Source organism: Sapajus apella, unplaced genomic scaffold (genome assembly GCF_009761245.1).
Source record: "Sapajus apella isolate SASKATOON/1434 unplaced genomic scaffold, GSC_monkey_1.0 scaffold34, whole genome shotgun sequence".
Taxonomy (NCBI): Eukaryota; Metazoa; Chordata; class Mammalia; order Primates; family Cebidae; genus Sapajus; species Sapajus apella.
Window position 1 is genome coordinate 23,377,629 of NW_022436974.1, and position 27,917 is coordinate 23,405,545.

Below are 27,917 nucleotides of genomic sequence, written 5' to 3' on the forward strand. Positions count from 1 at the left end.
AAATACCAGGGCAGTCTTGCTCTAGGAAACTTTTTTGGTGTCTGGTGTTCCATTTTGCCATTCCTTTTTATAGTCCCATTCAGCTCAATTTGACATATATTTATTGAGTGTCTTCAAGAAGCTCTCAGATATTTGTGGGGTTGCGGTGGCGTTAAACACCTATATAAGTAACTGGAGTTCTGTGGAGACCCAGCATGTCTCCACAGAAGGAAGTAATGTTGGAACATTCTTCAGGCATTAAAATAAGATTTGTAGTTATTTGGTTCACTTAGAATATTTACATAAGGCTATCTTTATTGGGTGATTGTGGACAAAGAACTCCTTAACCACATAGTGCTTCAAAAGCCTTTGAAGTCACCTATTCTAATTTTTTTTTTAACTTTAGAGACAGGGTCTCACTATGTTGTCCAGGCTGGTCTTGAACTCCTAGGCTCCAGTAATCCTTCTACCTTGGCCTCCCAAAGTCCTAGGATTACAAGCGTGAGCTAGTGCACCTGGCCTACTTATTCTAATTATCACTTATGTTTTTTTTTTTCACCTTTTCCAATGAATGGTGGCATTATTTAGAAATAAAAAATAGATGAGGCCAGGCATGGTAGCTCATGCCTATAATCCCAGCACTTTGGGAGACGGAGGAGGGAGGATCACCTGAAGCCAGGAGTTTGATATTAGTCTGAGCAACAAAACCAGACTCTGTCTCTACAAAAAATTTAAAAATTAGCCCAGTGCAGTATACATACCCATAGTCCCAGCTACTTAGGGAGGCTGAGGCAGGAAGATTGCTGGAGCCCAGGATTTAAAGGCTGTGGTGAGCCATGTTGTCACCAGTCCACTACAGCCTGAGTGACACAGCAAGACCTTGTCTCTTAGAAAGGAAAAAAGTGATAAAAGAGTAAAGAAATAGAGTGACCTGTTTTTTAAAATGTTGATAAACATAAATGTATAAATGAAAGTTCTGAAGGAGATAGTTTGGTCTGTTTATATATCTTTAGTTCATTCAATAAATGCTTACTGACCACTTGCTATAACCCAGTCAATATGTTAGGTGCTGTAGAGATTTAAAAATGGATTGGGCTCAGACCTAGCCCTAAAATACCAAGAAGGGAGAACGGTAGCAAATATGTGGATAGGGAGGTGAATGAGATAGTAAGAAGTTTAGAATATTAAGAAGCCAGAATTAAAGCCTAGCTTTAGAGAGGCCCACATGTATAGGGGCCTGTAAGGTGACCCATTTAATAGCACTTCTGGTACCCATCTGAGTTATGAATAGAGTAAGATCAAAATAAATGACTGGCACCTGGAAGCTAAAATTCTTTCTTTACAGTGTGCCCTGAGGTATACTGAGTAAAAGTGCTTAGAGAGGCCTGAAAATAAATGAAACAAATTCTTTCCACCTAGAAGGAAAAACAGACTGGGAAAAGCATACTTTCTCAAGAAGATCACATGCTTTAGATTAGATGACTTTCATTCCCCATATACTCAGTGAATTTTTCAGTGTTTATTTTCTCTCTCTTTTGCTGATCTACCTGTTCTCCAGTCCCTGGTGAAATCTCCTATGTGACCATCTGCTATGTGAATATTTCTTTTTCTATTTCTTTTATTATTTATTTGTTTATTGCATTTTAGGTTTTGGGGTACATGTGAAGAACATGCAAGATTGTTGCATAGGTACACACATGGCAGTGTGGTTTGCTGCCTCCTCATCACTTATATCTGGCATTTCTTCCCATGTTATCCCTCCCCAGCTCCCCATCCCTCGCTGTCCCTCCCGTTTCCCTCCAACAGACCCCAGTGTGTGATGCTCCCCTCCCTGTGTCCAAGTGTTCTCATTGTTCAACACCCGCCTATGAGTAAGAACATGCGGTGTTTGATTTTCTCTTCTTCTGTCAGTTTGCTGAGAATGATGGTTTCCAGGTTCATCCATGTCCCTACAAAGGACACGAACTCATCGTTTTTTATGGCTGCATAGCATTCCATAGTGTATATATGCCACATTTTCCCTGTCCAGTCTATCGTCGACGGACATTTGGGTTGGTTCCAAGTCTTTGCTATTGTAAACAGTGCTGCAGTAAACATTAGTGTGCATGTGTCCTTATAATAGAATGATTTATAATCCTTTGGATATATACCCAGTATTGGGATTGCTGAGTCAAATGGAATTTCCATTTCTAGGTCCTTGAGGAATTGCCACACTGTCTTCCACAATGGTTGAACTAATTTACACTCCCACCAACAGTGTAAAAGTGTTCCTGTTTCGAGAAAACAAAAAGTTTTCCTATTTCTCCACATCTTCTCCAGCATCTATTGTCTCCAATTTTTTAATGATTGCCATTCGAACTGGCATGAGATGGTATCTCAATGTAGTTTTGATTTGCATTTCTGTAATGACCAGTGATGATGAGCATTTTTTCATATGTTTGTTGGCCTCATATATGTCTTCTTTTGTAAAGTGCCTGTTTGTATCCTTCACCCACTTTTGAATGGGCTTGTGTGTTTTTTTCTTGTAGATCTGTTTTAGTTCTTTGTAGATTCTGGATATCAGCCCTTTGTCAGATGGGTAGACTGCCAACATTTTTTCCCATTCTGTTGGTTGCCGATTCACCCTAATGACTGTTTCTTTTGCCATGCAGAAGCTGTGGAGTTTGATTAGGTCCCATTTGTCTATTTTGACTTTTGTTGCCAATGCTTTTGGTGTTTTGGTCATGAAGTCCTTGCCTATGCCTATGTCCTGAATGGTTTTGCCTAGATTTTCTTCTAGGGTTTTTATGATGTTAGGTCTTATGTTTAAGTCTTTAATCCGCCTGGAGTTAATTTTAGTGTAAGGTGTCAGGAAGGGGTCCAGTTTCTGCTTTCTGCACATGGCTAGCCAGTTTTCCCAACACCATTTATTAAACAGGGAATCCTTTCCCCATTGCTTGTTTTCGTCAGGTTTTCAAAGATCAGATTGTTGTAGATATGTGGCGTTGCCTCCGAGGCCTCTGTTCTGTTCCATTGGTCTATATCTCTATTTTGGTACCAGTACCATGCTGTTTTGATTACTGTAGCCTTGTAATATAATTTGAAGTCAGATAGTGTGATGCCTCCAGCTTTGTTCTTTGGTTCCATATGAAGTATAAGGTGTTTTTTTCCAGTTCTGTGAAGAAGATCATTGGTAGTTTGATGGGGATAGCGTTGAATCTGTAAATTACTTTGGGCTGTATGGCCATTTTCACAATGTTGATTCTTCCTAGCCATGAGCATGGAATGTTTCTCCATCTGTTTGTGTCCTCTCTTATTTCGTTGAGCAGTGGTTTTTAGTTCTCCTTGAAGCGGTGCTTTACATTCTTTGTTAGTTGTATTCCTAGGTATTTTATTCTTTTTGTAGCAATTGTGAAAGGCAGTTCGTTCTTGATTTGGCTCTCTTTAAGTCTGCTATTGGTGTATAGGAATGCTTGTGATTTTTAGACATTGATTTTGTATCTTGAACTTTGCTGAACTTGCTTATCAGTTTCAGGAGATTTTAGACTCAGACAATAGGGTCTTCTAAATATACAATCATGTCAACTGCAAATAGCGACAATTTGACTTCTTCCTTTCCTAATTGAATACCCTTTATTTCTTTTTCTTGCCTGATTGCTCTGGCTAGAACTTCCAATACTATATTGAATGGGAGTGGTGAGAGAGGGCATCCTGGCCTAGTGCCAGATTTCAAAGGGAATGCTTCCAGTTTTTGCCCATTCAGTATGATATTGGCTGTTGATTTGTCATAAATAGCTTTTATTATTTTGAGATACATTCCACCAATACCTAGTTTGTTGAGGGTTTTTAGCATAAAGTGCTGTTGAATTTTGTCAAATGCCTTCTCTGCATCAATTCAGATAATCGTGAGGCTTTGCTGAGCTGCTGTGGAATCCGCCCAGCTGCCCTGTGAACTTCTCTGCAGTCCAGTTTATAGTGTTATAGTTAGAACTGCCTCCGTAATGGTGGCCCACCTCTGTAATAGCAGACACTCTGTAATGGTGGACTGCCTCGTCAATGACGGACTACCTTAGTAGTGGCGGACTGCCTCACTAATGGCAGACGCCCCTCCCCTATAGAGCTGGACCGTTCCGGGTTCAGCTGTGCTTGCTGTTAAACTCTCAATCCAGAGCATTTCAGATTACTGTTTTTTGTGGGAATGGGAACAGCTGAGCCTGGTTACCTTGCTCCCTGTCTCAGATCCCCTTTTTTTTTTTCAGTTGAATGGGCGTCTCTGTCTCCCAGGCATCCCAGTCACCAGTTGAAACAGCGCCCGGATTTGTGTGATTTCTTGTGCATAGACCTGCTGCGCCGGCTGAAACAGCTGCTGGAGACTCGTGGCGCTTTTTTGCCGGGGAATCTCCTGGCCTGGCTCCCTGTTTCAGTCCCCTTTTTCTTCAGTTGAATGGGCGACTCTGTCTCCCAGGCGTTCCAGTCACCAGTTGAAATAGACACCCAGATTTGTGTGAGATTTTGTGCAGAGACCCACTGAGCCAGCCGAAACAGTCGCTCTGGGGGCTTGTGGTGCTTTTTTTCCTGGGAATCTTCTGTCCTGGCTCCCTGTTTCAGTCTCCTTTTTATCAGTTAAATGGGTGACTGTGTCTCCCAGGCATTCCAGTCACCTGTTGAAAAGTCACTGGGATCTTTATGATTTCCCACGTGGCGACCCACTACCCCGGCTGAAACAGGCGTGGATTCATGGTGCTTTTTTGCCTGGGAATCTCCTGGCCTGGCTCCCTGTTTCAGTCCCCTTTTTATCAGTTGAATGGGCGACTCTGTCTCCCAGGTGCTCCAATTGCCAGCTAAAAGGTGCCCAGACCTTTGTATTTTGTGCGGAGACCTGCCGCTCCAGCCAAAACAGCCACACTGGCAACCCGTGGGGCTCCTCCACTTGGGAATCTCCTGGTCTGTGGGCAATAAAAATCCATCTGCAAATGCGATGTCCACTCACCCTCCACGCTCTCACTGGGAACTGCAATCCTGAGCTGCTCCTAATCGGCCATCTTGGATCCCCCTATGTGAATATTTCTCTGATCATATTGGTCTCTTCTACCTTTGACACGAAGAAGTAGAATGTCTTTTATTTGATAGTTCATACCTTTGATAGTAGTGCTGGTCATCTTTGCCTCAGCTGAATTATAAACTCCACGAGGACAGAATTAAGATATATATGTTTTCAATTTAGTTCCCCCCCCCTTTTTTTTTTAAATTCTTCAGAGAAGGAAATAGGTTCTGTGACTTTTTTTTTTTTTTTTTTTTTTTGAGACAGAGTCTTGCTCTGTTGCCCAGGTTGGATTGCAGTGGATGTGATCTCAGCTCACTGCAACCTCCGCTTCCCAGGTTCAAGTGATTCTCCTGCTTCAACAGGAGAATCCTGAGTAGCTGGGATTATAGGCGCCTGCCACCATCTCCAGCTAATTTTTGTATTTTTAGTAGAGTTGAGGGTTTGCCATGTTAGCCAGGCTGGTCTCGAACTCCTGACCTCAAGTAATCCACCCACCTTGGCCTCCCAAAGTGCACCTTCTAAACCAGAACTTAACAAATAAAAAATAATAAGATCGGGTGTGGTGGCTCATGCCTGTAATCCTAGCACTTTAGGAGGCCGGGGCAGGTGGATCGCCTGTGGTCAGGAGTTCGAGACCAGCCTGGCCAACATGGTGAAATCTCATCTCTACTAAAAATGCAAAAATGTACCGGGTGTGGTGGTGGAGGCCTGTGATCCCAGCCACTCAGGAGGCCTAGGTAGGAGAATCACTTGAACCTGGGAGGCAGAGGTCGCAGTGAGCTGAGATGATACCAGTGCGTTCCAGCTTGGGCAACAAAGCAAAATTCCGTCTCAAAACAAAACCAAAAACAAAAACAAAAAACCATAAAAGATAATAAATATATTTAATTACCTTGCTTGTATTAGTTCCTTATAGTTTATAAAGGACCTTTATATAGTTATAATAGCTAACATTGAGTTCTTACTATATGACAGACACTTTGGTAAGTACTTTATGTTGGTTATCTTATTTAATGCTTATAGCAGCTCTGTGAAGTAATGACTTTGTTTTTTCTTTTTTTGAGACAGTGTCTGGCCCTGGCTCCAGGCTGGAGTGCAGTGGCACCATCTTGGCTCACTACAACCTTCTCCTCTTGGGTTCAAGAGATTCTCCTGCCTCAGCCTTCTGAGTAGCTGGGACTACAGGTGCACACCAGCACACCCAGCTAATTTTTGCATTTTTAGTAGAGACGGGGTTTCACTATATCGACCAGGATGGTCTGTTGATCCTGTGATCTGCCCGCCTTGGTCTCCCAAAGTGCTGGGATTACAGGCGTGAGCCACCTTGTCCTGTCTAAAGTAATGACTTTTAATCCCATTTTGTAGATGAAAAAATTTACTTGCCTAAGACTACTCAGTTTCAGACAGATCTCTGATTTCAGAACTTCACCCAGGATATCAATTAGAATGCTTTTGCCCGTAAGTAAAAAAGACAACCTGATTAAAAATGTCTTAGCCAATTGGTCTAAGTTTTTTTCATAAAAAGAAATCAGAAGGTTGGTCTCAGGGTTGGTCATTCAGTGGGTTATCAGGGCTCTTTTTGGTTTCTCTGCAGTTCTCTTGGCTTCTCATAGTTATAAGATGGCTGCCTCATAAGATAGTATCTCAAGACAGAAAGGAAGGGTCATTCCCTTTCATGCATTGCTCTTTTGATTTGCAAAACCATCCCTGAGAAGCTCCCCAGCCAACATACTCTCATGCTCCATTTACTAGAATTGGCTTACTTGCCTACCAGCAAACCAGTCACGGGAAAATGGGAATGGAATTGCCTTGATGGGTTTAGACCAATAGTGTTTCAGCTGATGCGCTGGATTTGCCTTTTCTGAGCACTTTGCTGCCTGCCTGATACCTGAGTAAAATGAGGGCTCTCTCAGGAAGAAAGATGAGGGAAAATGGCTGTTGGTTAAATAACCAGTTCTTTTTTTTTTTCTTTTTCTTTTTTTTTTTTTGAGACAGAGTCACACTCTGTTGCCAGGCTGGACTGCAGCGACACCATCTTGGCTTACTGCAATTTCCGACTCCTGGTTCAAGCAATTCTGTAGCCTCAGCCTCCCAGTTAGCTGGGATTACAGGTGCCTGGCCTTCCAGTTCTTTTGTCTTTATAATAACAAATTTTTTTTTTTTTTTTTTTGAGACAGAGTCTCGCTCTGTCACCAGGTACCAGGCTGGAGTGCAGTGGTGCAATCTTGGCTCACTGCAACCTCTGCCTCCCAGGTTCAAGAAATTCTCCTGCCTCAGCCTCCCCGAGTAGCTGGGACTACAGGCGTGTGCCACCACACCCAGCTAATTTTTGTATTTTTTAGTGGAGATGAGGTTTCACCATGTTGGCCAGGATGATCTCGATCTTTTGACCTCGTGATCCACCCACCTTGACCTCCCAAAGTGCTGGGATTACAGGCGTGAACTACTGTGCCTGGCCCAATAACCAAATTTTTAAGATGAATTAACTGAGTTCCAGAATAATTGGGTGACATATCTGAAGTCATAGAGTTAGCTAAAGTATATGATCAAGAATTTACATTTCCAGTTCAGGTTTTCTGATTCAAATTCCTAGTGCTTTCATAGACTTACTAATTTGTTGTAATTTGATGTGCATTCTTATTGGTTTGTTTCAGGTGCTTGAAGTTTCTGGGAAGTCGGCATCCAACCCTGGTGCTCCCCTTGGTGCCAGAGCTTCTGAGCACCCACCCATTTTTTGACACAGCTGAACCAGACATGGATGATCCAGCTTGTATCCTCTGTGCTTAGGATGGGCCCCGATGTGTTGACAGACAGCTTTGGCATCTCCTTCTGCAGTGTAGCTGGGGTGGTGTGAGTTTTCTTTTCTTTTTTTTTTTTTTTTTTTTTTTTGGAGACAGTTTCACTCTGTTGCTTAGGCTAGAGTGCAGTGGCCTGATCTCGGCTCACTGCAGCCTCTGCCTCCCGGGTTCAAGCATTTCTCCTACCTCAGCCTCCTGAGTAGCTGGAATTATAGGCACCTGCTACTCGCCTGGCTAATTTTTGTATTTTTAGTAGAGACAGGGTATCACCATTTTGGCCAGGCTGGTATCAAACTCCTAACCTCAGGTGATCTGCCTGCCTTGACCTCCCAAAGTCCTGGAATTACAGGCATGAGCCACCGTGCCCAGCCTTGGTCTGAGTTTTCTTTTCGACATTTATTTAGTACCTACTATTCCACATACTGCTTATAGTCATCTGTTTATATCCGTTGGGAATTAGTTCCAGGACCTCTCTTAGATACCAAAATGCATGGATGTTTAAATGCCTCATATAAAATGTTGTATGGAATATAACTTTCTCACATCCTCCCATATACTTTAAGTTATCTCTAGATTACTTATGATACCTAACACACTGTAAATGCTGTGTAAATAGTTGTTATGTTGCATTGTTCAGGGAATAATAACCAAAAAAAGCCTGTACATGTTCTGTACAGTTGCAAGCATTTAAAAAAATATATATTTTCCATCTGCAATGTGTTGAATTCATGGTTGCAAAACCCAGAGATGGAGGGCCACTATAAGTGCATTATGCAATTTATCTCTCATCTTCCAAACAACTCTGGAAGGTGCTATTATTCTCAGTTTACAGATGAGGAAACTGAGGCTCAGAGTGTTAGGTAACTCTCTAAGCATCAGATTTGGGATTCCAAACCAGAAAAAAATCTCTGGTTTTAAAGCCTGTACACTCTTCCTAATGTCTTATACAATGTTTAATTTGACCTTTAGCCTGAGAGAGGTGATGGCTGAGCTAGGTTCTATGACTATTCTGCCTCTGAGACAAGTTCAGTGGGTTTATGATAGCCTGTACAGCATGCCATGTGATTGATTGTTTTCCAGTAATGGGGATACATTTACATCAGTACATCCACACTCTCCTAGGGTTCTTTTTGCTCTGTGGGCAGATCCTTGGTGAAGTTTAAGAGTAGTTATTGAAACACAGAGATCAGCCATGTAGTCAGGCTATTGTAGTCAGGTGACCATTATAGTCCCCTTAATACTCTTTTTAAAATTTGAATTATTTTATTTTTTTAATTGACACATAATAATTGTACAAATTTATGGGGTACATATTGATATTTGATACATAGGTGTACTGTTCAGATCAGGGTAGTTAGCATATTCATCCTCTCAAACATTTATCATTTCTTTGTATTGGAAACATTCAGTATCCTCTGTCTAGCTCTTTGAAACTATTTATTATTGTTAACTGTAGTCATCCTACAGTGCTGTAGAGCCTAGAACTTAACGCCTCCCATCTCACTTTAATTTTGCAGGCTTTAACAAGTCTCTCCCTTTAACCATCCTTCCTCTCCCTTAACCTCCCTGAATTGTTTGTTTATTTTCATAGGGCTTTTGGGGAATTTTTGAATTTAAAGATCTGTATAACTGATATACTAAGCAATGCCTGACTTCACATTTGCATTTAAGAAAGACACATTCTGATCTTACCTCTAATGGTATAGTCTAGCTATTTGAAATTCAGCCCATCAGAGATGTACTTGTAGGGTAGGTCTTACTACTACTTGGAAGACATATTGAAATGCTCTGAAATCTGAAGGCCCTTTACATTGAAAACAAAAATTAAAACATTCTTGGCTATTTTGTTAAGATATTTTTCGGGATAGTTGGAGGATTGTTTTATTTGCTACTTATGTTTGGCTGTCAGAGCTTGCTCCCACATTTACCTTAGGAAAATTAAGATTTTAATTTTTCTCCAATGTAAGAGTAGTCTAGAGGTAAGCAAGCTGGTGTGACAGCTCCATATTATTCTCGGTGATCTAAGCTCCTTCTGTTTTTCTGTTCTGCCATTGTTAGTTGTCCAAGATTGTTGCTAGTGCTCCAATCATCATGTCCAGGCTCTAGGCAGGAAATCAGAGGATCTCCAGAATAAAATTTGTATTCTGTTACTAAAGAAAAAGAGGAGGATGGTTGCTGGGTAGACAGATATAAGGCTGTGCCATAGGGAAGCGTGGAAGATTGTTGGAAGACATGTTTATCTTTTAATTTCTGATTTTCCCTTCAGTGTAAAATTATTATATATAGAAAGAAAATCCAAGAAACTTCATATTTAACATCTTAAGTCTTGTTAGCCAGAGTAATCTAGTTTTAATATTTTGGAGTATTTTCTTCTCCTTTTAGCTGCTGGGCTGGGGCACTTTCAGGCTGCTTGGTGCCAGGGGGCTGCCTTTCTTCTCCTTTTAAAAAAAATCTTGAGTTGGAATTTTGCTGCTTTTATTTTTTAATATAATTCATTTCATTGACAACTATTGGATAATAGTTGCTATCATATCTTCTATATATTTTAGAACCTGTTCTTTTCACTTTCTATGAAAAATGGCATTCATGTAACCAAAATCTATTGAAAAAAAAGAAAAAAAATATGGTACAAAATTATAAATTTCGTATATATATATATATATATATTTTTTTTTTTTTTTGTGACAAAGTCTCTGTCATTCATGCTGGAGTGCAATGGTGCAATCATCATTGCTTACTGTAGTCTTGACCTTCTGAGCTCAAGTTATCCTCCTTCCTCAGCCCCCCAAGTAGTTGGGACTATAGGCATGAGCCACCACACCCAGCTAATTTTTTTGTAGAGATGAGTTCCCACTTTATTGCCCAGGCTGGTCTTAAACTCCTGGATTCAAACGATCCTTCTGCCCCAGCCTCTCGAAGATGCTGGCATTACAGACATCAGCCTCCACATCCAGCTTATAAATACAATTTTTAATGATTATACAGCTGTGTTTTACCTACATAATGGCATAATATATAATCATTAAAAATTATGTATATATAACTATATATGTGAATACACACACACACACACACACACACACACACACACACAATCATTCTCCTGTTTTTGGACATTTAGGTTATTTCTGATTGCAATAGTCCCCCCTTACCTGCTGTTCACTTTCTGCAGTTTTAGTTACTTGCAGTCAACTGTGGCCTGAAAACATTAAATGGAAAATTCCCGAAATAAGCAATTAATAAGCTCCAAATTGCATGTCATTCTGAGAAGTGTAATGAAATTGAACAGCATCCTTTTCCATCCCACTCAGGATGTGAATCATCTTGTCCAGTGAACTCATACTGCATATGCTAACTGTCCATTAGTCACTCCGTGGCTGTCTCAGCTATTAGATTTGATTTTGTAATGGCCCCAAAGTGCAATAGTAGTGATGCTGGTAATTCAGATATGCCAATGAAAAAGCCATGAAGTCTTCCTTGAAGTGAAAAAATGAAAGTTCTTGAGTTAATAAGAAAATTGTATGTTGAGATTGTTAAGATTTACATATGATAAGACAAATTTTCTATCCATGAAATTATCAACAACGAAAATAAATTTTTTGCTTGTTTTACTGTTGCACCTCAAACTGCAAAAGTTATGACCACAATGCTTGATAAGTTCTTAGTTAAGATGGAAAAGGCATTAAATATGTAGGTGGAAGACTAGAATAGAAACCCGCCATCATGTTCCAATTGATGGCTGTTGGATTCAGTACTGTCTGCAGTTTCAGGAATCCATATGGGGTCTTGGACCATTTCCCCCCAAGGATAAGAGGGTCTACTGTAACTGCTAATGATTCTGTGATATTAGGCTGTTTACTTAGATTTTGCGATGTGGAATTACTCAGGATGTGTAAGACTCTTACTGTCTGGTACCAAATTTTCCAAAATTACTGTGCTGATATATATATGTGTGTGTGTGTGTGTGTGTGTGTATATATATATATATATATATATATATTTTTTTTTTTTTTTTTTTAAATGGAGTCTCGCTCTGTTGCTTGGGCTGGAATGAAGTGGCACCATCCCAGCCCACTGTAAACTCCACCTCTTAGGTTCAAATGATTCTGCCTCAGCTTCCCGTGTAGCTGGGATTATAGGCGCTTGTCATCATGCCTGGCTAATTTTTGTATTTTTAGTAGAAACGGGGTTTCACCATGTTGACCAACTGGTCTTAAACTCCTGACCTCAGGTGATCCGCCCACCTCAGCCTCCCAAAGTGCTGAGATTACAGGATGAGGCACCGCACTCGGCCAGTGTGTACTTTGATAGGCAATATAGTTGCCTACTTCATAGGCAAAATCGTTTCTATTTTTTTGTATTCTTGGCAGCATTCTGGCATTTTTAAAAACCTTTGGTAATTGGGGGTGTGTGTTGGGTAGGGAAATGTATTTCATTGTTTATATTTGCATTTCTTTGATTATTAGAAAATCATAGTCTCTTGATGGAGATTTTAGAGTTGGAAAGTGAGAATGCAAGATTCTGGCCAACCTTTTATACTTCCAAGTTTACTTAACCCACTGTTCTATCAGATATTGCAGTTTTGGTACTTATTTTCAATGCTGCTAAAACCTGTCCAACAATGCCAGCATTGTTCTCAGATCACACCTTCAGGCACTATGCCTATCTCCGAGACAGTCTTTCTCATCTTGTTCCTGCCTTGAGGGTATGTTGAAAACATCTGTTGTCCTTGTTTTTGTTTTGCATGGGATAGGCGGTGTTTTTATTCTTGTTTTCCCTTGAGATGGGGGTCTCACTGTTTTGCCCAGGCTGGTCTCAAATCATGGACTTAAGCTATCCTCCTGCCTCAACCTCCCAAATAGCTGGGTATACAGGTGCATACCACATTATGCAGCTTTTTATTTTTCATGCTTTTTCATTATTTTTTATTTTTCATGCTTTTTTTAAATAGTAGAAAGCAATTCATATATTCTCTGAAAACTCGTTTGTTCATTCTCTTTCTCTCTTGGGCTCTCTGCCATTGTTTCATACTTTTGCTTTTGTGTCCCTTACCTTTTAAGATGATTCATTTTTTTACTGTCCCTGGGTTACTTATATTAGGCAAGGAGAAAGGAATCTGGAATGTTATATTTTAGATCAAGAATTTAAATTGTTATATTTTAACAATTACATAAAGCCATGATTCTCAACAATTATTTAGTTTTTTAAAAACAAAACCTTTACTATTTTTAAAACCTAGAGATTTACAGAAGAAAATTTAAAAAGGAATCATAATAACAATCACAAACACTGAGTGAATGCTATGGCCCAAGGACTTTTCTAATCTCTCTGTTTGTATTAACTCATCCTTTCTTGGGTGACTCCAAATGACTTTATTTAGAGTAATATGTGTTTATTTTATTTTATTTATTTTTTTTTGAGACGGAGTTTCACTCATGTTACCCAGGCTGGAGTGCAATGGCGCGATCTCAGCTCACCGCAACCTCCGCCTCCTGGGTTCAGGCAATTCTCCTGCCTCAGCCTCCTAAGTAGCTGGGATTACAGGCACGCACCACCATGCCCAGCTAATTTTTTGTATTTTTAGTAGAGACGGGGTTTCACCATGTTGACCAGGATGGTCTCGATCTCTTGACCTCGTGATCCACCCGCCTCGGCCTCCCAAAGTGCTGGGATTACACGCTTGAGCCACCGCACCCGGCCTAATATGTGTTTATTTAGAGGAATGTGTGTGTGTGTGTGTGTGTGTGTGTGTGTGTGTGTGTGTATATATAGTTAGAAAATTTAAACTTTATAGAAGTTACAAAATGAGGCCAGGTGCAGTGGCTCACGCCCATAATCCCAGCAATTTGGGAGGCCGAGGTGGGCGGATCACCTGAGGTCAGGAGTTGTGACCAGCCTATCCAACATTGTGAAATCCTGTCTGTACTAAAAATACAAAAGTTACCCAGGCATGGTGGCGGGCACCTGCAGCCCTAGCTACTCAGGAGGTTGAGGCAGGAGAATTGCTTAAACCAGGGAGGAAGTGGTTGCAGTGAGCCGAGATTGCACCACTGCACTCCAGCCTGGGTGACAAAGCAAGACTCCGTCTCAAAAAAAAGTAGATACAAAATGAACAGTGAAATACTCTTTGCTCTCTCCTTCCCATTTGTCTTAAAAGATAAGCCACTTTTAACAGTAAGAATAAGTATATCTGAAGGGCTAGGCCAAAAATTAAAAAAATTATAAATTATTCTCATGAAAAGAATTGTATGCTAAACTTATTTGGGAATAAATCATTACTCTTCCTCAAGTGAAAGATAAGGGAGTGTTTTAAAGATAAATGTAATGACAGATTAATTTTTAGTCTCATTCCTATGGTTGGCCCATTTATTTCAGTTAGCAATGGAAAATACTATGCCATTCTGTTTTCTTTTTCTCCTGTTAGCTGTGGCTGTATTGGGTAGACTTATGTTTGCATTTTCTTTCTTTCTCTTTAACTCCCAGTGTAGCTGAGGAAGGGGAGAAAGGTTATTTATAGAATCTCCTAGCCATTTTTCCCTTTGTTTTGTTTGGCTCACATTTTTGATGTGCTTTTATGTGTGTGTGTTACCAAATGCTGAGCCACCAAACTTAATGGCTCTATAATCCCACTGTGTTTGCTTAGTTACCAGGTAGAAAACTAGTGTCATCAGCTGTTTCTCCCAGCATCATATCTCAAGAGGATCCTTCTCAGCAGTTCCTGCAGCAGAGCCTTGAAAGAGTGTATACTCTTCAGCACCTGGACCCTCAAGGAGCCCAGGAGCTGCTGGAATTCACTATCAGGTAAGGTAATCATTCCTTCATCTGACAGAATTAGTGCTATTACACTCAGCTTGACTGTTCTGAATTTTGGTGTTGGTTACTAGGCTTGATATTCTTACTCTGTTGGCCTACATTCACATATGGTTTTATGGTCTGTTTATATTTGGATTAGATTGTGGTTTGAGCATATTTTTTAAAGAGAGCTCTTTATATTATTGACTCGATCATTAGTACACAACAGAAATAGTTACAAACAACCTGTTTTTAGTTTTTTAATTTTAAATATTAGGATGAGTGACCGAAAGGCAAAATAACAGTGGCTAAAACAGGAACAAAGTTTAATTCTTTCTCATAGGCGGACAGGGCTGAGATGACCATGAGGAATCTAGGCTCGCTCATTCTTTTTTTTTTTTTTTTTTTTTTTTTTTTTTTGAGACAGGGTCTTGCCCTGTCACCCAGGCTAGAGTGCAGTGCCATAATCTCAGCTCACTGCAACTATAGCCTCCTGTGCTCAAGTGATTCTCCTACTTAAGCCTCCCAAGTAGCTGGAACTACAGGCATATGCCACCATGCCTGGCTAATTTTTTTGGCATTTTTTGGTAGAGTCAACGTTTCTCCATGTTGCGTAGGCTGATCTCAAACTCCTGAACTCAAGCAATCCTTTCACCTCAGCTTTCCAAAGTGCTGGGATTGCAGGTGTGAGCCACCACCACCGGCCTAGGCTTATTCTTTCTTGTGTTTCCATCTTCTACATCAAGCAACCTGTATTTAACAATCCAAAATCTATTATCCCCCCTGTATTCCAGCCTTTGGGGAAAAGGAAACAGGAAGAGAAAGGTATCATCTTCACCCTGCAGTTTTTTAGACACGTCCCAAAAGTTGTACCCTCTAATATTACTTGCATTCTGTTGACTAGAACTTAAGTCACATGGCCATATCTCACTTCAAGGAGCGAGGACATAAACCCTCGGTGAATAATGCCTGGTTTACATGTAATGACTCTAATACTCGGGAAGAATTTGAGAAAGATACTGGGGCGGGAAACCAAGGCAAGATGACTGAATAGGAATAGCTCTAGTCTGTAGCTCCCAGTGAGATTAATGCAGAAGGTGGGTGATTTCTGCATTTCCAACTGAGGTACCCAGCTTATCTCATTGGGACTGGTTAGACAGTGGGTGCAGCCCACGGAGGGCGAGCTGAAGCAGGATGGGATGTCACCTCACCTGAGAAGTGCAAGGGCTTGGGGAACTCCCTCCCCTAGCCAAGGGAAGCCATGAGGGACTATGCTGTGAGGGACTGTGCTGTGAGGAATCGTGCATTCAAGCCCAGATACTATGCTTTTTCCATGGGCTTCACAGCCCGCAGACAAGGAGATTCCCTCAGGTGCCTATGCCACCAGGGCCCTGGGTTTCAACCACAAAACAGGTCAGCTGTTTGGGCAGACACCGAGCTAGCTGCTGGAGTTTTTTCATATCCCAGTGGCACCTGGAAGACCAGTAAGACAGAACCTTTCAATCCCCTGGAAAGGGGGCTGAAGCCAGGGAGCCTAGTGGTCTAGCTAAGTGGATCCCACCCCCATGGAGCTCAGCAAGCTATGATCCACTGGCTTGAAATTCTTGTGGCCAGCACAGCAGTCTGAAGTTGACCTGGGGAGCTCAAGCTTGGTGGGGAGAGGTGCATCTTCCATTAGTGAGGGTTGAGTAGATGGTTTTCCTCTCGCAGTGTAAACAAAGCTGCCAGGAAGTTTGAACTGCACGGAGCCCACCACAGCTTGGCAAAGCTGCTTTAGCCAGACTGCCTCTCTAGATTCCTCCTCTCTAGGCAGGGCATCTCTGAAAGAAAGGGAGCAGCCCTAGTCGGAGGCTTATAGATAAAACTCCCATTTCCCTGGGACAGAGCACCTGAGGGAAAGGGCAGCTGTGGGTGCAGCTTCAGTGGACTTAAACATTCCTGCCTGCCGCCTCTGAAGACAGCAGTGGATCTCCTAGCACAGTGCTCAAGTTCTGCTAAAGGACAGACTGCCTCCACAAGTGGGTCTCTGACCCCTGTGCCTCCTGACTGGGAGACACCTCCCAGCAGGTGTCAACAGACACCTCATACAGGAGAGCTCCAGCTGACATCTGGCAGGTGCCCCTCTGGAATGAAGCTTCCAGAGGAAGGAACAAGCAGTAATCTTTACTGTTCTGCAGCCTCTGTTGGTGACACCCAGACGAATAGGTTCTGAAGTGAACCTCCAGCAAACTCCACCAGAGTTTATTAGTTTTCTGTTTATTAGTCTGCAGCAGAGGGGCCTGACTGTTAGAAGGAAAACTAATAAAGAGAAAGGAATAGCATCAACATCAACAAAAAGGACATCTACACTAAAACCCCAACTGAAGGTCACCAGCGTCAAAGACCAAAGGTAGATAAATCCATGAAGATGAGAAAAAAACAGTGCAAAAAGACTGAAAATTCCAAAAACCAGAATACCTCTTCTCCATAGGATCACAGCTCACCAGCAAGGAAACAAAACTGGACAGAGAATGAGTTTGATGAATTGACAGAAGTAGGACTCAGAAGGTGGGTAATAACAAACTCCTCTGAGATAAAGGAACATGTTTTAACCCAAAGCAAGGAAGCTAAGAGCCTTGAAAACGGGTTAGAGGAATTGCTAACTAGAATAACCAGTTTCGAGAAGAACACAAATGACCTGATAGAGCTGAAAAACACAGCACGAGAACTTTGTGAAGCATACAAAAGTATTAATAGACAAATTGTTCAAGTGGAAGAAAGGATATCAGAGATTGAAGATCAACTTAATGAAATAAAGCATGAAGACAAGATTAGAGAAAAAAGAATGAGAAGGAACAAACAGAGCCTCCAAGAAACACGAGACTATGTGAAAAGACCAAAAGCTACTCAAAAGTGACAGAGAGATTGGAACCAAGTTGAAAAACACTCTTCAGGATATTATCCAGGAGAACTTCCCCAGCCTAGCAAGATAGGCCAACATTCAAATTCAGGAAATACAGAGAGGACCACAAAGATACTCCTCAAGAAGAGCAACCCCAAGATACATAATTGTCAGATTCACCAAGGTTGAAATGAAGGAAAGATTATTAAGGGCAGCTAGAGAGAAAGATCGGCTTACCCACAAAGTGATGCCCATCAGACTAGCAGTGGATCTCTCTGCAGAAACCCTATAAGCAAGAAGAGAGCGGGGGCCCATATTCAACATTCTTAAAGAATTTTCAACCCAGAATTTCATATCCAGCCAAACTTAGCTTCATAAGCAAAAGAGAAAGAAAATCCTTTACGTCAAGCAAATGCTGAGAGGCCTGCCTTAAAAGAGCTCCTGAAGGAAGCACTAAATACAGAAAGGAAAAACCAGTTCCAGCCATTGGAAAAACATAACAATTGTAAAGACCATCAACACTATGAAGAAACTGCATCAACTAACAGGCAAAATAACCATCTAGAATCATAATGACAGGATCAGCTTCACACATAACAATGTTAACCTTAAATGTAAATGGGCTAAATGCAGACCAGGAGATTCCCTCAGGTGTCAGATTTAAAAACAAATTTAAAACACACAGACTGGAAAATTTGATAGAATCAGGGCCCATTGGTGTGCTGTATTCAGGGGACACATCTCAACTGCAAAGACACATCTAGGCTCAAAATAAAGGGATGGGGGAAGATTTACCAAGCAAATAGAAAACAAAAAGAGCTGGGTTTGCTATCCTAGTCTCTGATAAAACAGACTTTAAACCAACAAAGATCAAAAAAGACAAAGAAGGGCATTTACATAATGGTAAAGGGATTAATGCAACAAGAAGATCTAACTATCCTAAATATATATGAACCCAGTACAGAAGCACCCAGATTCATAAAGCAAGTTCTTAGAGATCTACAAAGAGACTTACACTCCCACACAATAATAGTGGAAGATTTTAACACCCCACTGTCAATATTAGACAGATCAACAAGACAGAAAATTAACAAGGATATTCAGGACTTGAACTCAGCTCTGGACTAAGCAGGCCTAATAGACATCTACAGAACTCTAAACCCCAAATCAACAAAATATACATTCTTCTCAGCACCACTTCACACATACTCTAAAATTGACCACATACTGTAATTGGAAGTAAACTATTCCTCAGCACATGCAGAAGAACAGAAATCATAACAGTCTCTCAGACCACAGTGCAATCAAATTCGAACTCAGGATTAAGAAACTCACTCAAAACTGTACAATGACATGGAAACTGAACAGCCTGCTCCTGAATGACTTCTGGGTAAATGATGAAATTAAGGCAGAAATAAATAAGTTATTTGAAACCAATGAGAACAAAGACAATGTACCAGAATCTCTGGGACACAGCTAAAGCAGTCTTTAGAGGGAAATTTATAGCACTAAATGTCTACAGGAGAAAGTAGGAGAGATCTAAAATTGACACCCTAACATCACAATTAAAAGAACTAGAGAAGCAAGATCAAACAAATTCAAAAGCTAGCAGAAGACAAGAAATAGTCAGCTAAGATGAGAACAGACTGTTGGAGATAGACACACAAAAAAACCCTTCAAAAAATCAATGAATTCAGGAGCTGGTTTTTTGAAAAGATTAACAAAATAGACCACTAGCCAGACTAATAAAGAAAAGAGAGGAGAATTACATAGACACAATAGAAAATGATAAAGTGGAGATCACCACTGATTCCACAGAAATAGAAAATACCATCAGAGAATACTATAGACACCTCTATGCAAATAAACTAGAAAATCTAGAAGAAATGGATAAATTCCTGGACACATACACCTTCCCAAGACTAATCCAGGAAGAAGTCAAATCCCTGAATAGACCAATAACAAGTTCTGAAATTGAGGCAGTAATTAATAGCCTATCAACCAAAAAAAGCCCAGGACCAGACAGATTCACAGCCGAATTCTACAAGAGGTACAAAGAGGAGCTGGTACCATTCCTTCTGAAATCATTCCAAACAATAGAAAAAGAGGGACTCTTTCATAACTCATTTTATGAGGCCAGCATCATCCTAATACCAAAACCTGGCAGAGACACAACAGCAACAAAAAAGAAAACTTCAGGTCAATATCTCTGATGAACATCGGTACAAAAATCCTCAATAAAACACTGGCAAACCAAATCCAGCAGTACATCAAAAAGCTTATCCACCATGATCAAGTTGTCTTCATCCCTGGGATGCAAGGCTGGTTCAACATATGCAAGACAAATGTAATCCAACACGTAAACAGAACCAATGACCAAAACTTCATGATTATCTCAATAGATGCAGAAAGGGCCTTTGATAAAATTTAACACCCCTTCATGGTAAAAACTGTCAGTAAACTAGGTATTGATGGATTGCATCTCAAAATAATAAGAGCTATTTATGACAGACCCACAGCCAATATCATACTGAAATGGGCAAAAGCTGGAAGCATTCCCTTTGAAAACCAGCACAATACAAGGATGCTGTCTCTCACCACTCCTGTTCAACATAGTATTGGAAGTTCTGGCCAGGACAATCAGGCAAGAGAAAGAAATAAAGCGTATTCAGATAGGAAGAGAGGAAGTCAAATTGTCTCTGTTTGTAGATGACATGATTGTATATTTAGAAAACCCTGTCATCTCAGCCCCCAATCTCCTTAAGCTGATAGGAAACTTCAGCAAAGTCTCAGGATACAAAATCAATTTGGAAATATCACAAGCATTCCTATACACTAGTACTATACAGAGAGCCAAATCATGAGTGAACGTCTATATACAATTGCTACAAAGAGAATAAAATAACTAGGAATACAACTTACAAGGGATGTGAAGGAACTCTTCAAGGAGAACTACAAACCACTGCTCAAGGAAATAAGAGAGGACACAAACAAATGGAAAAACATTCCACGCTTATGGATAGAATCAATACTGTGAAAATGGCCATACTGCCCAAAGTAATTTATAGGTTTAATGATATCCTCATCAAGCTACCATTGACTTTCTTCACAGAATTAGAAAAAACTACTCTTAAGTTTAATATGGAACCAAAGAAGAGCCGGTATAGCCAAACAGTCCTAAGCAAAAAGAATTAAGCTGGAGGGATCACACTACCTGACCTTCAAACTATACTACAAGGCTATAATAACCAAAACAGCATGTTACTGGTACCAAAACAGATATATAGACCAATACAACAGAACAGAGGCCTCAGAAATAATGCCACACATCTACAACCTTCTGATCTTTGACAAACCTGACAAAAACAGGCAATGGGGAAAGGATTCCCTGTTTAACAAATGGTGTTGGGAAAACTGGCTAGCCACATGCAGAAAACTGAAACTGGACCCCTTTCTTATGCCATATACAAAAATTAACTCAGGATGGATTTTTTCTTTTTTTTTCTTTTTTTTTTTTTTTGAGACGGAGTTTCGCTCCTGTTACCCAGGCTGGAGTGCAATGGCGCGATCTCGGCTCACCGCAACCTCCGCCTCCTGGGTTCAGGCAATTCTCCTGCCTCAGCCTCCTGAGCAGCTGGGACTAGAGGCATGCGCCACCATGCCCGGCTAATTTTTTGTATTTTTAGTAGAGACGGGGTTTCACCATGTTGACCAGGATGGTCTCGATCTCTTGACCTCGTGATCCACCCGCCTCAGCCTCCCAAAGTGCTGGGATTACAGGCTTGAGCCACCGCGCCCGGCCTAGGATTTTTTCTTTTTTTTAAATGGAGTCTTGCAGTGTCACCCGGGCTGGAGTGCAATGGGGCAATCTCGGCTTACTGCAACCTCCGCTTCCCTGGTTCATGTGATTCTCCACACCCGGCTAATTTTTTGCATTTTTAGTAGAGACGGGGGTTTCACTATGTTGGCAGACTGGTCTTGAACTCCTGACTTCGTGATTCACCCACCTCGGCCTCCCAAAGTGCTGGGATTACAAGCATGAGCCACCGGGCCCAACCACAGTTCAAGATGGATTAAAGACTTAAATATAAGATGTAAAACCATGAAAACCTGAGTAATACCATTCAGGACATAGGCATGGGCAGAAACTTCATGACTAAAACACCAAAAGCAATGGCAACAAAAGCCAAAATTGAGAAATGGGATCTAATTAAACTAAATAGCTTCTGCACAGCAAAAGGAACCATCATCAGAGTGAACAGGTAACCTACAGAAAGAGAGAAAATTTTTGTAATCTGTCCATCTGACAAAGGGCTAATATGCAGAATCTACAAGGAACTTAAACAAATTTACAAGAAAAAAACAACCCAATCAAAAAGTGGGCAAAGGGTATGAACAGAAGACATTTATGCGGCCAACAAATGTGAAAGAAAGCTCATCATCACTGGTCATTAGAGAAATAAAACTCAGAACTATAGTGAGATATCTATTATCTCATGCCAGTTAGAATGGCGATCATTGAAAAATCAGGAAACAGTAGATGCTGGAGAGGATGTGGAGAAATAGGAACACTTTTACACTGTTGGTGGGAGTGTAAATTAGTTCAACCATTATGGAAGACAGTGTAGCAATTCCTCAGGGATCTAGAACCAGAAATACCATTTGACCTAGCAATCCCATTACTGGGTATATACCCAAAGCATTATAAATCATTCTGCTGTAAAGACACATGCACACATATGTTTATTGCAGCACTATTCACAATAGCAAAGACTTGGAACCAACCCAAATACCCATCAATGATAGACTGGATAAAGAAAATGTGGCACATACACACCATGGAATACTATGCATCCATAAAAAATGATGAGTTCATGTCCTTTGTAGAGACATGGATGAGGCTGGAAACCATCATTTTCAGCAAACTAACACAAGAACAGAAAACCAAACACTGCATGTTCTCACTTATAAGTGGGAATCGAATATGAGAACACATGGACACAGGGAGGGGAACATCACACACCAGGGCCTGTCAGGGGGTGAGGGGACTAGATGAAGGATAGGATTAGGAGAAATACCTAATGTAGATGACAGGTTGATGGATGCAGCAAACCACCATGGCATATGTATACGTATGTAACAAACCTGCATGTTCTGCATATGTATCCCAGAACTTAAAGTATAATTTAAAAAAAAGAAAAAAGATATTGGGGAACAACCAAAAGGCTCTGCCAAACCTTCTTATAATCACCTGAATGATGTGGAAAGAACTGAAAAGATAAAATATTTTTCTCTATCTTTTAAGAGCAAACAATACTGCTTTTGCTAAAAGCAAATGAGTTTAAATTATTTATTGTTTGCTCTTAAAAGATACAAAAGTATTATATTAGCCGGGCATGGTGGCGCATGCCTGTAATCCCACCAATTTGGGAGGCTAAGGAAGGCAAATCACTTGAGGTCAGCAGTTCAAGACCAGCCTGGCCAACATGGTGAAACCCTGACTCTACTAAAAATACAAAAATTAGCTGGGCGTGGTGGCATGCACCTGTAATCCCAGCTACTCGGGAGGCTGAGGCACAAGAATCACAAGAATCACTTGAACTTGGGAGGTGGAGGTTGCAGTGAGCTGAGATCGCACCACTGCACTCCAGCCTGGGAACAGAGTGAGACTCCCTCTTAAAAAAAAAAATAAATAAAAATATTATATCATTTGTAGCTTAGTTGAGCTCTCTTTTGATCTTCTTTGAAGAGTATTTGGTATCAGGCACATTCAATTAATAATTTTTAGTGGATCATTTCATTGCATACACTAAGAAACAGCTCTGTGCTAGATAGGATTCTGCCCTTAGAGAACCCATGTAGACAAGATGGATATAGACAAAGACTTATGATGGTGGATAACAGTGCTGTATACTTTATTCATGCTTTCCTGTCTATTATTGCATCTAAACATCTTATAAAGCAGGCCAACTGAACCATCCTCCAAGTTATATTTTCCCATTATGTTAGGTCATTAATTCACTTAGCAGCGTTAACTATTTGTTTATTCTAATAAGCCAGATGCTGAGGGTAGAGAGAAATGTGAAATGATATTTGTTCTTAAGGTGCTCACTGTTTATTACAGATCCAGAAATCATCAATTTGATATATGATACAGTGAAGAAAAGCACAGGTACTATGGAGAAACAGATAAAAATCCGTGATCCATTAGAGTGGTGGTGGTGAGGGATGCTTCACAAAGGAGAAGATCCTTTAGCTAGCATGAAATGGTAACTGAGCATGTCAGTTTTGTAGTCCAGGTGCGGAGCAGAATTCTAGCTTGAGCAGACATCTAAAGAGCTGGGAGTCCTGAGAGAGAACAGCCTCCTAGAGCTGCAATAGTGTAGTATAGTGATTGAGTGAATGGAGCTTTGAAGGCAGACTCATTTAGGTTCACGTCTGAACTTAATACAGTCATGCACTGAATAATAACACTGTAGTCAGTGACAAACTGCATATAGAGTGGTGGTCCCATGATTATATTTTTACTGTACCTTTTTTATGTTTAGGTACACAAATATTTACCATAATGTTACAGTTGTCTAGAATATTTAGTACAGTAACATGCTGTACAGATTTGTAGCCTAGGAGCAATGGACTATACCATATAGCCTAGGTATATAGTAGGCCATATACCATTTAGATTTGTGTAAATATACTCTAGGATGTTTCTGTGACAAAATCACATGACATGGTACTTATCAAAATATATAACACATGACTTGTATTTGTTTGATCTTAGTCTAGTTTATTGCTTAGTGTTCATCTGCAGAAAGCAAAATAGACTTTTGACTAATTTAAGCAGAAAGATATTTATTGCAGAATGCTACATGGCTCACAGAGTTGTTGGGACAGCTAAAGAAACAGACTAGGTGGAATATCCAGGAATGATTTCCAGAGCTACACAATGAGTGGGCCACCAAGGAGGCTGATTTTCCTGCCATGATCAGGAAACTGCCTATTGAGTCAGGATGCAACTGATAAAGCTGCTGACTCCAGAACCATGTCTTGCATTCTGCCTTTCTCCCCACTTAACTTTGTTCCCTATGCAAAACCCATGAGAATGTGTTTGACCGATACTAAATCATGTCTGGAACCTAGCTCAAAGGAATCTGAGAAATACAGTTTCTAACTTCATAGCTTATATAGTCTAGGAAGATATAGTAGATGAAGATAGGAATACCACGTGTGAGTGAGCCAAATCCATAGTGTATGCAACTGCTCTTAGCTTCAGTTTACTCACCTGGGGGACCTGATGACCCGCTGGGTACAGGGGTGGAAGTGAGGAACTGGGAGAGGTAAATGGGTGGTCTGACACTCTAGTAATCCAATATAAAGTTGAGGGTGTCCTGGGCTCCCCTGGGAGTGCAATGGGCTTGGGCTGGACAGGCTGTAGGGAGAATGCTGGGTAGGTGGATGCAGCTGCAGCCACAGGAGAGCCACAGCGTGCAGCATGTGTCTAGCACGAGCCTCCTGAGCCTCCACCTGGGTCACATAGTCTTTGTAACCCTAGGAGGCCTCTAGAAGCCACACAGAGGCCCATAGCAACTCTCCTGCCCTAGGGGGTGATTTCACCAGCTACTCCAGTGATGGGTCCCCCAGTGGCTCTGGGACCCAAGCAAAGATGATTCACAAGGTCTCTACCAAGCACAGGCCTTCACAGTTCAACAAGAAAATCCTACTATTGACTGGATTTTAAAAATTCAGTGGAGGAGATCACACTAGAAATGATAGATGCTGCAGGAAACAAAGCTTAAGTGAAAGCTTGTTATCATAATAAATGAACTCACACATATCACTGCTTTGCAGTTATAGCAGCAGTCAAAAGGGCTGCAGAACATGAATCATTAACAAGTTGGAACATGGCAAAGAAGGCTGTGTGGCATGAAGAAGCTGCATTAGCGGCAAAGGCTAAGCCTAAATGATATTCTGAATGGCAGAGTTTTCGCCTGAATACCATCACCGTAATCAGTAACACCAAAAGTTAGGGAAAACAGATTTTTTTTTTAAGTTGAAATTATTTTAGCATGACAGTTTGTTCTCTTGCCACTGTGCATTCAATCATACCCTTGATATTTATTGTATGCCTGTTATGTGCCAGTAATAGTACTCTAAACTAGGGGTCACCAAACTACAGCCTATGGACCAAAGCTGGCCTGTTGCCTGCTTTTTTTATGTAAGACATGATTGAAGCACAGCCATGCTCATTTGTTTAGGTATTGTCTAAAGTTGCTTTCATGCTACAGGCCTTCACAGTTCAACAAGAAATAGCAGAGTTGAGTAGTTGCCACAGAGATCATACAGCCTGTAAAACCTAACACATATTTACTATGTGACGTTTTAGAGAAAAAGTTTGCTGACTGTGCTGTAAGCTCTGGGCAGTCTACAGCTCTGTAAACGGAGATTCCAGTCCTCTCTGTATCTCTTGTGAAGCAGTTTCTCTTCTCCCTCAACAAAGTGTTTAGTTTTGGAGGCCACTAAATGAGGTTGTTGGCCCTGAGCCCAGTAAAATAAAGTCTAACTCATCCCCACCTAAATAAACATTTAGATTTTGTCCTTGACAGTTTGATACTGTTGGCAATAAAGCAAGTGCAAGAGGCACAAAAGCTAGCCAATTTGGTGATCAGCTGCAGTGCTGGCTCTTAGAAGGTACTCCTAAACACCTGTTGGTTTGAGTTGCGTTCATGATCTGGGTTTCCTGAGGTGATAGTCTTGCTGGACGGCGGCCGGCCAGATCACTGTTCTAAGTTCGGGGCTGTGTGTTTCTAGCTTGGGTGTGTATTCAGGAGCATAGGCAGGATGGTGAAAGATCTGGAAAGGGAAGCAGATGGAGCATAGCTACTGAGGGCACGTGTGATGCTTTATAACCATCATTGCAGATGTGAAGTAATTTGCTAAGAACTGGCAGAACTAGGATTTGAATTCAGCTTTGTCAACTCTAAAATCCATGTTCTGTGATGTGGAGTGATATACAGGGGATTCCTGTATCACATGAGTTTAGATCAGTTGACCCCCGGGGTTCTTCACAACTTACGCTTTCTTAGTTGTTACTGAGAGCAATGTTAGGCTTTCATACAGAAGGTTCTCTATGAGAACTGGGCCATGTATTTGTTAGTATAAGTGTAAAACAAATTTCACTGTCATACACAATGCCCTGTTTTGTAATCCAAACAGCCATTTTACCCAACAAAGATCTCACCTATGAGCCAGATGCTGTGGCTTGCACCTGTAGAACTGTTGTGAAGATTATTGTAATTATATGTGGTGAAAGCATTTTGAGAATAGCAGTTACATAGATAATAGTTGGACATTTATGAATTTTTGCTTTAAAATTTAAATCTGTGGCTTGACATACTGGACATGCTTTTGATACTTTGTAAGTAAATCAGATTTTATGAATATAATCATGTTTAAAATCACTAGCAGGGTTGAAGGGGATTGTCTTTTAAGGAATGTTGCAGTCATTTGTCTGCTATTTCTCAGTATGAATAAGGACCTCCTATTTTTCAAAGTTTACATTTTTGTGTAAGTCCATGAAAGTGCTGTTGCTGGAAATACACACTATTGTTTCAGGAACCATATCACCTTAGAAGTGTTCCATAATAGAGAATTGTTCTTTTGGAGTAAAATAGCTCATTTTAATCTGAAACAGAAGGGGCTTCATTTATCTGAGATAGAAAGAAATGTACTACGTTGCTTATGAGAATTCTTTACACACTAACCATTGAAGACCATGGGATTTTTTTTAGTTGAATTCTTTAAAATCTGCTTTTGCTTTGAAACTTTAAATGTCTCTAAGGGAGACATTCTCATTTGTAGTATGGGAACTGGTCTAGTAATTAAAGAGTAGAAATATACATTTGCAATCCGTAGCCATCTAGGTGCAAGAATGAAGATGGTGTTTTAGAAGTCACCAAGACTGCATTTATTTGTATTTCCTAACATTCCTTTTTGCTCTACCAAGCTGCTAAGAGACATTAATTATAAATTTGATGTTTAGAGATTGTTAGAGATTGAAATAATAAACTACATTTGATTTACACATCCAGAGTCTATTTGACTATCTTTAATAGTGATTTAAAAAATTAATTCAGCCTATTGTGTAAGCTTAAAAAGAATCACACTCTATGTAAGTATGTTTACACATAGTGACATCATATAGATTGTTAATCTATGTGTTCCTGGGAGGAACTGTTTGGCTGTGCCAGAGAGCCTCTATAGAAAAATGGCCCAGTATATCTATTTTTTTTTTTTTTTGAAGATGGTGTCTTGCCCTCTGTCACCCAGGCTGGAGTGCAGTGGCATGATCTCGGTTCACTACAACTTCCACCTCCTGGGTTCAAGCAATTCTCCTGCCTCAGCCACCCTAGTAGCTGGGACTACAGGTGCAGTTTGCCACGCCTGG

The 27,917-nt window shown here is 40.7% G+C and overlaps 1 protein-coding gene across 2 annotated transcripts in view; it reads left to right on the top strand.

Moving 5' to 3' along the window:
- The window catches only part of INTS4 (integrator complex subunit 4), a 124,707-nt gene that overhangs the window by 70,361 nt on the left and 26,429 nt on the right, over positions 1–27,917 (top strand). For both annotated transcript variants that reach the window (XM_032295920.1, XM_032295921.1), the window contains exons 13-15: positions 7,657–7,772; positions 12,372–12,505; positions 14,444–14,601. In XM_032295920.1, coding sequence (XP_032151811.1) covers positions 7,657–7,772; positions 12,372–12,505; positions 14,444–14,601 — 408 coding nt within the window. The remainder of the gene's footprint in view (positions 1–7,656; positions 7,773–12,371; positions 12,506–14,443; positions 14,602–27,917) is intronic.